At 34.6% G+C, this 12,408-nt stretch overlaps 1 protein-coding gene across 1 annotated transcript in view; it reads right to left on the bottom strand.

The window, feature by feature from the left end:
• ATP7A (ATPase copper transporting alpha) overlaps window positions 1–12,408 on the bottom strand; it is a 79,521-nt gene that overhangs the window by 31,499 nt on the left and 35,614 nt on the right. The window contains exons 4-9 of the mRNA XM_063085111.1: window positions 11,126–11,329; window positions 7,721–7,884; window positions 3,011–3,172; window positions 1,633–1,709; window positions 1,203–1,428; window positions 84–317 (exon numbers count right to left, since the gene is read on the bottom strand). Coding sequence (XP_062941181.1) covers window positions 84–317; window positions 1,203–1,428; window positions 1,633–1,709; window positions 3,011–3,172; window positions 7,721–7,884; window positions 11,126–11,329 — 1,067 coding nt within the window. The remainder of the gene's footprint in view (window positions 1–83; window positions 318–1,202; window positions 1,429–1,632; window positions 1,710–3,010; window positions 3,173–7,720; window positions 7,885–11,125; window positions 11,330–12,408) is intronic.

The following is a 12,408-nucleotide window of genomic DNA, read 5'->3' as shown; positions in this document are numbered from 1 at the left end:
ATATTTCCAATAATTGGTTTAGAAAATATTATGGTCATTTATCCACCCCAGACTTTAACAAATGTCACCGTTTCTTACTTTACCTTTGCTATATGTTCCAGCCATCGGCCTAGTGCAATAAACACAAATAGCATAGGAGGTGTGTCAAAGAAAGTAATAGGGTTCACTTTGGCCCTTTCATATACTGCAACCAGAAGAATAACCAAAGAGTAGGCAAATGCAATGGTGGTTGCCAACACAATCAGTACATCCATATTTGCTGTCTTATGCTTCAGTGCTTTGTAAGCCTGAATGTAGAAGTACCAGCCTCCAAAAAACTGCAATACAAGAACAATAATCATTGAATTTTTTAAAATGCTGAAACTCACATATGTAACTTAACACAGTATCAGTATTCACTTCCTTTGGCTTTCAGCTAATCTGTGAACACTAAGGGGAGATTTTAAACTGAAACAATAGTGTTTGTATTTTAGCAGATGTGTATGCAAAGAGAAGGATTCAAATTGCTGTGCAAACCCCTGGGGGCTGTCCTCTATGATACAGTAGATATTCTATAATATAAAGAAAGTCAGATGGTTCTTGGATTTTTCTTTTTGAGGCTATCAAAAACAAAAACTAGGAAAAGAACTACACTTTCTTTCAAGGATTTTTTTTATATAACTCATCCCCCTTTACAAAACTCAACTTAAGCGGTGTATCACAACCTATCAAATCTGCTGGCTATTTTTGTTGGTAAAAATAACTATAAAGCTTATTTTTCATTAGTGTAGAGAAACATAGTAAGATATTTTAAAAATCACTATTGCCTTTTATAAGAATCAGATAAAGGAACAGATTAGATGGAAGTGTTCCATTACACAGTAAAAATTTATCTCAAAAGAAGGGTTGAAAACATACAGAAAGTAAAAAACTGAAGTGCCAGGGAGAAGTAACAAATGCAAAGTTATATTCGGTAGCAGATATGAACACCAAATCCAAAAAACTTGACCTCTTGTTCTCTGCTTTGTCATTAAACAATATTCTTAGGGGTTAAATGTAATCTATTATCTACTTTACTCAGTTTAAGATTACTTTGTAAAGCATGCAGCATAAAATGATCAGAACTCTGGCAAATATCTGTTTCGCCATTGAAAATAACCTTGTCTGCCACATTTTGGTTATTTTTCATTATTAACAAATATACTTTCTAACATTTCACTTGCCTGTACAGGAACACACAATAAAAAAGACAGCAAATTCATAATGGACAATCCTGGCAGGATCTGGCGCTCCAGGAATATAGAAGAATGAATGTTGACCATTTCTTCTTTACTCATGTTTTGAGTATGGTGAAGAGTTGCAAGGTGGTGGTCTATAACCATCATATATATCATTAGCCCCATTACAGGAACACAGAAAAATAGGCTCACAAGGAAGGACCGTCTCCATCTTATACAGAAAAAAATAAGAAATGAAAAATCATTTTAGCAAGTAGCTAACAGTTAAAAATTTTATGTGCTATAGAGAAATACAGGTTGTGACCACTCTACCCAGTATAAGGATGATATTGTAAAAACTGACATGCTTACAGGATGATAAATTTGTAATGAGGAGTCAAAATCTGTTTTTTACTGACACTCCGAAAGTACTTACTGTCTTATTTCTCGTTTATGGTCTAGGTGACTTGCTGACCGATCCTTCTTGACCAAAGAAGCTTCAAAACCTAAACTCTAAGGAAATTCATGAGAAAAAATTATTTCACTAAATGTATAAATATTATGCAGAGAAATTCTAAGCCATGGTATGTATTGTCATTAAGAACAATTTAGTTCAACTACTGAGTGCAAGTCTCTTGGGAATACAAAGATGAAGACATGCTTCCTGCTCTTGATTACCTTCGTTTCTAATCTACCATCAGGGAAATAAATATTTCCTTAATTCTAGTTATGTCTATCCTACTGTTCTCAAATTAACAATTTAACTCAAGTGTAGTTGTCCTCAGTAGAGTTTCTCATTAATATGCCACTAAAGCCTGCACCATACTAAATATATTATTCAAGGCCTCACATATGCAGTCTTTACTCTTGTTCTATCAGAAAAACACAAACAAAACTCACTTCCCCAATAAAACAAAGTATAAAAAGGAAACTACACCTAAGTAAGATCATTTGAACATAGTAACATATATTCCCTTTTTGAAAACTAGGGAAAATGCCACCATCTTACATTTGTTAGCAGTGTAGCACATTGAACAGAGCAAGCATGAGGTTTGGAGTCAGAGTGATTAGGCTCAAATCCCAGTTACAACATTTACTGGCTATGTGACTTTGGACCAGTAACTTAACTTCTCTTAATCTGAGCTGCCTCATCTCCAAAATGATGATGATGATGCTGCTGTGGGAATTAGCAGTTAAAGCTTTGCAAACTTGGTAACTGGCAAGTCATAGGTACTCAATAATGCTAGCTTCACAAAGATGTTAATGGCATTGTTAGCTATACTAATAGGACCTTATCTGAACTGTTAATATGCTTTAGGTCATTAGAACACCAATTTTATACCACATTGAAACTTTTAAAGTGCTTTCACATGCAAAACTGCTTAAGATTTACTGAAGAACACAGGATGAATTTGTCACAAAGAAAAGGGTTTGGTCTTTAAAATGTCTTAACTTTAACTTAAAAATAGGTCTTTGGCTTCACAGGATGCCTCATGTTCTTATTGAATAACATAAATCTTACTCATAACAAATTGTACTTTATTTCCATTTTCTAAATGTTTTTAAGTGATTTATGGTTCTAACTTAAATCTGCTAGTGATTAATAGTGCAAGTGTACCTTTGCCTTACTTTCCCTGACAAAGACCAAGAAAAAAAGCAGTCATGTTTACAATAAATTTTGAGACAGATCTTGTCTAGAGTATTCAAAGGGGTCACACCTTTCACACTGTCTCTATCTGATGCAAACCAGAAGTGATTCAAGGGAGTGCTGTTTAAATAGGTAAGAACCCAGAAATGTAAGTCTTGGCACTTACTTCAATTGTATGGATGATATCTCTGGGACCAATAATTTCTGGATCATATTTAATATGTGCTTTGTTGGTTGCCAGGGCCACAGAGCAGTAGAAGATCCCTCTGTGTTTTGTGAGAGTAGACTCTATTTTATGTACACAGGAGGCACACGTCATTCCTCTCACCTGTTAAAGACAAAGCCTTTGTTATTCAGAAATACAGTTTTTCCTCCATTAAACATGAGTTATTACTTTTAACTAAAAGGACTCTTATAACATGCAAGATCTTATCTGCACTATTAGTATGCTTTAGATATGATCGATAGAATACCACTTTTATATTATATTGAACAAAGATATGGTCCCAAGTGTAACAAGTTAGATAGAAGGGGATCTCATTAAAAGTCTCCCTCTTCTTGTCACTACTACTCAGTGATAGAAGATATGACATCTATCATTGTTTCTTGTATCCAATATCTTGCCTCCCTCTACACATTTTTTCATCCCACTGAAGTATACAGCCTTTAGTTTTACTTTTAGTGAAAGTTAATAGATAGCAAAAGTATTCCAATTCTGTATATCTAAAAATGTATTTTCCGCTGTATCTTGAGTGGGTTTATAGTTTAGTTGGGTTCTAATTCTAAAATGGATGGGTAGGATTTCAGGAATGACTGACTGAGGAGCTTGTCAAATTCTTTCCTCAAAAAGGAATGATAAAACTGACAAAAGTGTCAAAAACAACCATTGAAATACTGAAGAAATTGGCCCAAGGCCACATAACAAATTAAGAAGGATTTGTTCAAGAATATCTACTGAAGAGATGGATATCAGCAAAACTGATGCAGTAAGGACCTCTGAAAATTCTCTCCTTCATAAAGTAATAAGAAAACTGGCAAAAACTGTCCAAACCAATTTTTTCAGCAATCTGAAAATAAATCAAAAGCCTGCAGCAATCCAGGAAGCATTTATTCAGGAAAATCAGATGAATCCTGATAAAAACAGCAAGCTGTGTGGCATTATAATTTGCCCTATTTCCATTCCCTCCTCTCCAGCTATGTGGTAACCATGAAAACCAACATCCCACAATCATGGTGAGAAACAGCATCAGAGCAGCCACTGGGGGGGTAGAAAAGGGGTGGAGCTTCTTCAAAGTCTCATTCCCAGAGAACTGTCATTACTTTACCTGTTTGATGATTCCCTGAAATTTACAAAAACAGGCAAAAATGCCTGTTTGCCCTGACTGGAGCTCAGTGAGTGCAAAAAGCCTTTTCCCCATGAGAATTTGTGAAAAACAATTAGAGGCAATTATTTAACTTCATGGCTGCCTGAGAAGACACATAACAGTTGGGGCAAACAATAGGCTAACCAAAAGCCTCAAAGGAAAAGCTGGGAAGCGAGATGTCTAACAGCTCCACCATATTCCTAGGGCTGTGCACACACTCAGAAAAGACCTAAAAGGCCCTAACCTCTCACCTCTGGCTGACCTTTAGACTGTGCAAACAGAAGGTGAAGGCCAAGGAAGAGTATGGCTAAGTGTTAAAGGCATGCTCTAACATGTACACAGAATCACTTGGAAAAGACTGGAAGACTTATTTGTTTGAAGCATTTAAGGAAATCACTGTCCAATCATTAGCTGACCACTAAGCCAACCAAGCAGAGACTTCAGTGCCACCACAACAAAGAATATAGACTTTACAGAGTTAGTTCAGAAAAGTCACTAAACCAACAACAATGACAAACACCACCAAAAACAAACCTGACTAGGGAGAAGAATCTAATTTCCAGAACTGCCAAATCGTATTTTCAACAGTATCATGACACATGTAATTAAATAAGAAAGTATGGTCCATACACAGGAAAAAAGCAATCAGTAGAAACTGTCCTTGAAGGAAGCCCAGACATTGGACTTACTAGACCAAGACATTAAATAAGCTATTTAAAAATTACTCAATGAACAAAGAAAACCATGTCTAAAGAATTAAAGTGTGAGAAGGATGTCTCACTAAACAGAGAATATTAGTAAAGAGCTAGAGATTATAACAAAGGTCCAAATGTAAAGTCTGGAGTTAAAAAGCACAATAAATAAAATGAAAGCAGTGCCTAGAGGGAAACTTATAGCTGTAATTCCAGTATTAAAAAATAAGAACAATTTCAAATAAATAACCCAGCCTTCTACCTTAAGATACTAGAAAAAAAAGAAAAAACTAAGACTAAAGCAAGCAGAAGGAAATACAAAAATTACAGTGAAAATTAATGAAATAGAAACTAGAAAAACAGAGAAAAATCAATGAAACCAATAGTTGGTTCTTTGAAAAGATCAACAAAATTGACAAACTATTGGCTAGATTGACCAAGAAAAAGAAAGAAAGAAGACTCAAATCATTAATCCAGATATTAATCAGTAATGCAAGAAGAGACAGTGGTAATCCACTGACCTCCAGAAGGAAAAAGAATTATCAGTGAATATACCATGAACAATTGTATACAAAAAATTAGATAACCAACATGAAACGGACAAACGCTTAGAAAGACACAAACTACCAAGACTGACTCAAGAAGAAACAGAATATCTGAATAGACCTATAACAAGTAAAGAGATTGAATTAGTAATCAAAAAACTTTCCACAAGGGAAAACCCTGAACCAGATGGCTTCACTGGTGAATTTTAGCAGATGTTTAAAGAAGAGTTAATACCAATCCTTCACAAACTCTTCCAAAAATAGAAGGGAACACTTTCCAACTCTTTCTATGAGGCCACTATTACCCTGATACTAAAACCAGACAAAGACATCACAAGAAAAGAAAACTACAAAGCAATATCCCTTATGACTATAGATAACAAAAGTCTTCAACAAAACAATAGAAAAACCCAATCCAGCAACAGAACCATGACCACGTGCGATTTATGACAGGAACGCAAGGTTCGTTAAGCATACAAAATTCAATCAACGTAATACACCATATTTAATAAAAGACAGAAATCACATGAACATCTTCATCAACACAGGAAAAGTATTTGACAAAATGTAGCACCTTTTTATCATAAAAACACCCAACTAACTAGGAATAGAAGGGAACTTTCTCTATCTGTTGTAGTAATCAAGACTGTGTGGTACTTGCATAAGGATAGACAAATAGGTCAGTGGAATACAACTGAGGTCTGGAAATAAATCCTTACCCTTTCAGTCAACTGAGTTTCAACAAGGGTGCCCAAACAATTCAATGGAGAAAAGAACAGTCTTTTCAACAAATGGTGTTGGGATAACTGGATATCCATAAACCAAAAAATGAAGTTGGACAAATACTTCACACTTATATAACAATTAACTCAAAATTGATCCTCAATCTAAATGTAAGACCTAAAATTATAAAACTCTTAGAAGAAAACATTGGTTTAGGTAATGCTTTCTTAGGTATGACAGCAAAAGCACAAGCTACAAAAGAAAACTAGAAAAAAATTAATTGGACATCATGAAAATTAAAAAATTTTGTGCACCATCAAGGAAATGAAAACACAATGCCAGAATGAGAAAAAATATTTGAAAATTATGTATCTGATAAGTGACTTGGATCTAGAATGTATAAAGAACTCTTACCACACAGTAACAAAAAAATAACCAACCCAATTAAAAATGGGCAAACAATCTGATAGTGTCTCCAAAAAAGGTATATAAAAGGCCAATAAGCACAAGAAAAGATGCTCAACATCATTAGTCATCAGAGAAATGCAAACCAAAATCAAAATGAGATACACTACTTTACTCCCACTAGGATGGCTATAATCAAAAAGATAATAGCAAATGTTAGCATGCGCATGGAAAAATTGGTACAAGGTTAATTTTTTGTTTTAATTTTTTTAGTTATACAAATAAAACTCGAATAAATTCTAGTTTAAAAATTTTAAAACAATATTGAAAAGATGCAAGTTTCTCTTTGCTCTTCTCCCCCAATCCCACTCTCTTCCGAAGATAAACACTGTTAATCATGTATATAAATCAGTCCTTTCTCTAGGTGTTTATGTACATATTTATTATATAAGCATGCACACATATGGTTTTGCATTTTTTTAGTTAAACAGTATTATACTGTAAGTATTGTAGTGCGGCTTGTTCTGTTTAACTTAATAATATGTCCTAGACATCTTTACTTGTAGTACTGATCTATTTTATTATTTTAAATAGCTGTCTTGTTTTTCATAATATGTCTATAAATTATCTAACCATTTCCTATTAAAGGATATTTAGATTGACTCTAAATTTTGCTGTTAGAATTATATAATATATGTAACCTTGTGTGTGCTCATATTTCTACAGGAAAAAACCCTAGTAGTTGATTTGTTGGGTTGGAGAAAATGGCCATTTTAAACCATTATGCCAATATGCCTTACACCTGGTTGTATGACTTCAATCACAAAATGTAAGTAATGCATCTGGAATTTATTCTTTTACATGCTACTAAATAGGAAGCACACTATATTTCATTTATTCATTTTCATTTATTCATTCAAACCCAGTTCTTTTTTGGTTCTTAATAGAGATATAACAATTATCTTTTTTTACATTCCATGTTTGAAGACAGCCATTAAGTCATATCTTATCCTTCTGTTTTCCAGTTTCCTTCATTTTCATTATAAGTCCTACTTTCCCAATTTTTAATTATCTTTAGAGCTCTTCTCTGAACCCTCACCAAGTTTTTCCTGGAAATTTTATTAATCACACAAAAATTCTTACTTACCACAAGTTCCAAAACACCATCCCCTTCATCGGCATTTTCTATCACAGTGGCTCCAAATCCAAGCTCTCGGATGAACTCTGCTATCATTGGGGGTTGTATAACAGTAGGATTATACCTTACTTCTGCCTTGCCAGCCATCAGGGCCACGAGTACAGAATATATTCCTAGGAGCATTGATTAAAAAAACAGAGTAATGTTATAATTACTTTTTAGTATTTTTCATTTAACTGTGAAAGGATTAAAGTGAACCTGAAGAAATTTATTACTTAACTTTTATACAAGCTTTGAACCCGAACTAAATAAAACTATTTGAAAAGGTGGTCTTATTTTCTTAAACTTTTTATTATACATATATATGTATGTATGTATGTATTTGTGTGTGTGTGTGTGTGTGTGTGTGTGTATGTGTGTGTAGAACAACATAATAAACTTGGTGTACCCATCACCCAGCTTTAACAATTATCAATAATACTTGGCTAATTTTATTTCATCTATATTCTTACTCACTTTATTCCCTGCCTTCTACCTAGATTATGTTGAAGCAAATCCCAAACATCATATCATTTCATGTATAAATATTTAAATATGTATCTTTAAAAGGTAGACTTTAAAAATAAACATAACATCATTTTCACACCTAAAATTAAATAATTCTTCGATATCATCAAATATCCAGGTAGTATTCACATTTCTACAATTGCCTTATAAATGTTTACTAGTTTAACAGTTTTTTGTTTGAATTGGGATCCATATAAGGCCTATTAATTAATGTTTTATACACGAGAAGGCCTGACATATATGCCTTATATTGTATAAACTGCAAAAAAAAAAAGGCCTATTAATTGCAATTGGTTGAGACTGTACCATGTAAATACAAAGGATTTTTAGAAGCTAATAAGACGGAGTCCTAGAGAAAAGAACTCATGTATTTAGGAAATCATCACAGTTACAGCAAAGAATTTAAGAATGTACTAACATACATATTATCAGTCATTTCTTAAAATCCTCAAGTTTTACTGTCTGGTACACACTAAAAAAAGCTCTTATTCCTAGAAAACAAAGTACCACACAACTTGTTAAAACAAGAGTTTATTTTATGGAGGTCATGCTGTTCAGTCGTGCAAACCTTTGCTTAACAACTGTTCTACTTCTCTAGGCCAGCTATTGTTGTCATTGCCAGGAATGAAATTAATTCCACATAGCAGAAATAGCAGCCCATTTTAGGAATCTGTGGCACTTGTTGACTATCTGACAGGAAATGGGGATCAATAGTCCATAGGTCAGCTCTGGATATAATAATAAAAAAATGAACAGACATTAATTTAATAATAGTTTTTAATAAGAAAACAAAGTATCTAATACCATATAAGTTTTCTATATAAAGTACTTACATTTTGGGCTTTATGGGTACCAAATAATTCAGATATCAGTTCAGGAAAGTGTCAGTAATAAGAAAAGGGCATAGAGAAAGTGGGTAAAACCTTTTTGATTCAGTTGAATGTAATCTATAGCTAGGCAGAAATAGAAGGGAAAACACGATTTTTCAAATTTCAAAAATATAAGTGTAATACTTATACAAATGATAGATAATTTTTAAAATTCTTCAAACTATAATTAGAACTCTTTCTATTCATGTTTAGAAAGGTAATGCACACTAAATCAAGGGAAGAATACTGCTACTCAAAAAGAAAAAAAAAGTAGTGAGCCCAGCTAGGCTAACAGTATTCCTAATTGGGTTAAGAGGTAGTAAAGGGGATAGTATGGAGTAACTGAAAGAGCCAACTTGATGGATTAAAAGGAAAAAAAAGATTTGTAATTGGCATAGGCAATGCTTGTCTCATGAAAAAGGCTATTTCTGAACTGCCCAAAAATAGTCGGTTCTCAAATTAAATGGGAACCTTGCAAGCTTCTTTTTGCTTTCATTTGCTTGGCAACCTCCTCCTATTCTTTTATAATTAATCAAATGGTAATATAAACTTTAGCCCTGACTGCATTCTAGTTAGAAATAACAGAATGATACTAAACTGAAGATGGCTCTGTATACCATATTTTGTTACAATAATGTTCTGGCCATAATATATAAGGTGATGTGATTACTACATACACTTTGAGTTATTTCCTCTTACTTCCTTATTCAGCCCTTGCAACTAACGGCATGTGTCATTAAGACATCTAAGGTTGGGCCGGCCCGTGGCTCACTCGGGAGAGTGCGGTGCTAATAACACCAAGGCCCCGGGTTCGGATCCCATATACGGATGGCCGGTTCGCTCACTGGCTGAGCGTGGTGCTCACAACACCAAGTCAAGGGTTAAGATCCCCTTACCGGTCATCTTTTTTTTTTTTTTTTTTTTTTTTTTGTCGTTTTTTCGTGACCGGCACTCAGCCAGTGAGTACACCGGTCAGTCCTATATAGGATCCGAACCCGCGGCGGGAGCGTCGCCGCGCTGCCAGCGCAGCACTCTACCAAGTGCGCCACGGGCTCGGCCCTACCGGTCATCTTTAAAAAAAAAAAAAAAAAAGACATCTAAGGTTACGGCAGCCTCAGTACCAATCCTATGACTTTGGTCTCATTAAATATAATCACATATCTGTATGGTTAATAAATCTATGTTATACTGGGAAGTCTTTAATATAAGTGTAAATTTATAAGCTGAGTGTAACTGAATTAAAAAAAAAACTGTTGTAGATTTTCTAAAATTTTGTAACCTAAAATTAAAACTTGTAGATGTCATACGGTTGGAGTGTTGTGCTGATGACACCAAGGTCTAGGGTTTGATCCCTATACCAGCCAGTTGCCTGCCCCCACCAAAAAAGGTTGGGCTGGCGAGTTAGCTCACGTGGCTAGAGCTTGGTAAAGGATTTAGATCTCCTTACTGCCCAGCTGCTAAAAAACAAACCAAAAAATACTTGTATACAATATTAAGTAACTTTTGAACATTTTTACCACAAGCAAAGATCAGAGATCAAACTGTTAGAGAAGAACAATATAATTCTAAACAAACTTGGTTTTGGTCTGGTGCTTGGTCCAGGGATGGTAATACTGAAACTCTTAATAGATTCTAGTTGTCAGTTATAAACACAGCTTTAACAGAAAATTTATGTTTCTTAAAACCCATTGCAACCAAGGTTCGTAAAGAATAGTAATCTTGTGTATATCCTTTCTATAAATTTCATTGACATGAAAATGAGATCATGAGGTAAATGAGACAGACACTTTATCTAAGGGAGAGAACAAAACGCTAAAAAAACTGGCTGTCAGGAAATCAGGATAGTCCCACACATCACTGATAATCTTTATGAGGCCTTCGCAAGAATCAAAAACATAGTTACAAAACACATAAGAGAACAAGAAGGACAGAGTCCCTAAACTGGTACATAAAATAATAACTTTTAAGAATGTCTCACCTTCTTCTCGTCTTAAATTCCGTTCAATGTTTGCTACACATGAAGCACAAGTCATGCCAGTGACCTGTATGTAACACTTAGATGAAGTCTTTGGCTCCTCGTCATGAACTGGTGTCATCATTTTAGGATAAAATTCATTAGTTGAGGTCAAAAGTGGCATTTCCAATGAGGGCTGAGCTATTACTACCAATGGCTCACTCATGCCTGGTGGAAAGGGAAAGATTCTTTTCATTTGCGGTATTGATCATTTTCCATCTGTATCTTCGTCATGCATCACAATCCACACCTCCAGTCACGGACAATCCATTCCTTTTCCTACCAGGTCCCTCAGCAATACGTTATCTTTAAACTTTCCCTGCAGTAACTTCCAGTCTCAATACTGCACACCCTAGTTCCCAGGAAAATTTGAGCTAACTGAATAAACAAAACTTTAGTTATATGAAGTTCTTCTAGCCATTAGCTCCACCTCCTACCCCAGGTAGAGAGTAGTTTGTTAACAGATAGTCCTTATTTTTATAATTCACTTTTATCATCATGTTGATGGTTTGCATACTGGTATTAAAGCAATTCACGTATATTAAGTGGAACAAAAAGCAACTTGCAAAATAGCATTGCAGTATGATGTCATTTAAAATTTTTTGAGTGTATGCATATATGAGAAAATGCATAAGAAAGCCTGGGATGCTACCTACCTATTAACAGTGGCTACTTCTGGGGCGTAGGGTTAAGGCAGGAATTGAATGTCAGACAGATGAACAAATTTCCACCATCAACACTTCTGTATTGTTTTAATTTTTAAATTAGAGACAAATATATAGTATTTTTTAAATTTACAATGTCTTTGTGGACAGTGGAAGAAGAGGCGAGGAATAAGTCAGCAGTAATCTTCATTTTGCACAGAGTATTCAGAGAATCTCTACATAGAATATTTATGAACTGTGGAAGCTCCTATCATCCCAAAAGCTCCCTTGAAGTCTCACAAAATCTATTGTTTCAGTATAGCCATTGCAGCAGTAATCACCTCCCAAAAAGGAAGAAATTATTCTAACACATCTCTACACCTGCAAAAAAGCCAAAGATTTTTCTCCTCTTCTGCAGAGGTAAGGAGTAAAAGTGGAAATTTCCACTAGCCTATCTAACTTGTTCTTTCTCCCTCTTGAACAAAATACCAGTTCAGGTCTATTTGGCTAGCCCACAAAGGAACCTTTGCACAGCAGAATAGGTTTTCAGGATGCCGAAGAAGACCATTTCCCTAAGGAATAATGATGTAGATTTCGTAGATC

Source organism: Cynocephalus volans, chromosome X (genome assembly GCF_027409185.1).
Source record: "Cynocephalus volans isolate mCynVol1 chromosome X, mCynVol1.pri, whole genome shotgun sequence".
Taxonomy (NCBI): Eukaryota; Metazoa; Chordata; class Mammalia; order Dermoptera; family Cynocephalidae; genus Cynocephalus; species Cynocephalus volans.
The sequence above is the reverse complement of the archived record's forward strand: the minus strand, read 5'-3'. Positions and strand labels throughout refer to the sequence as shown.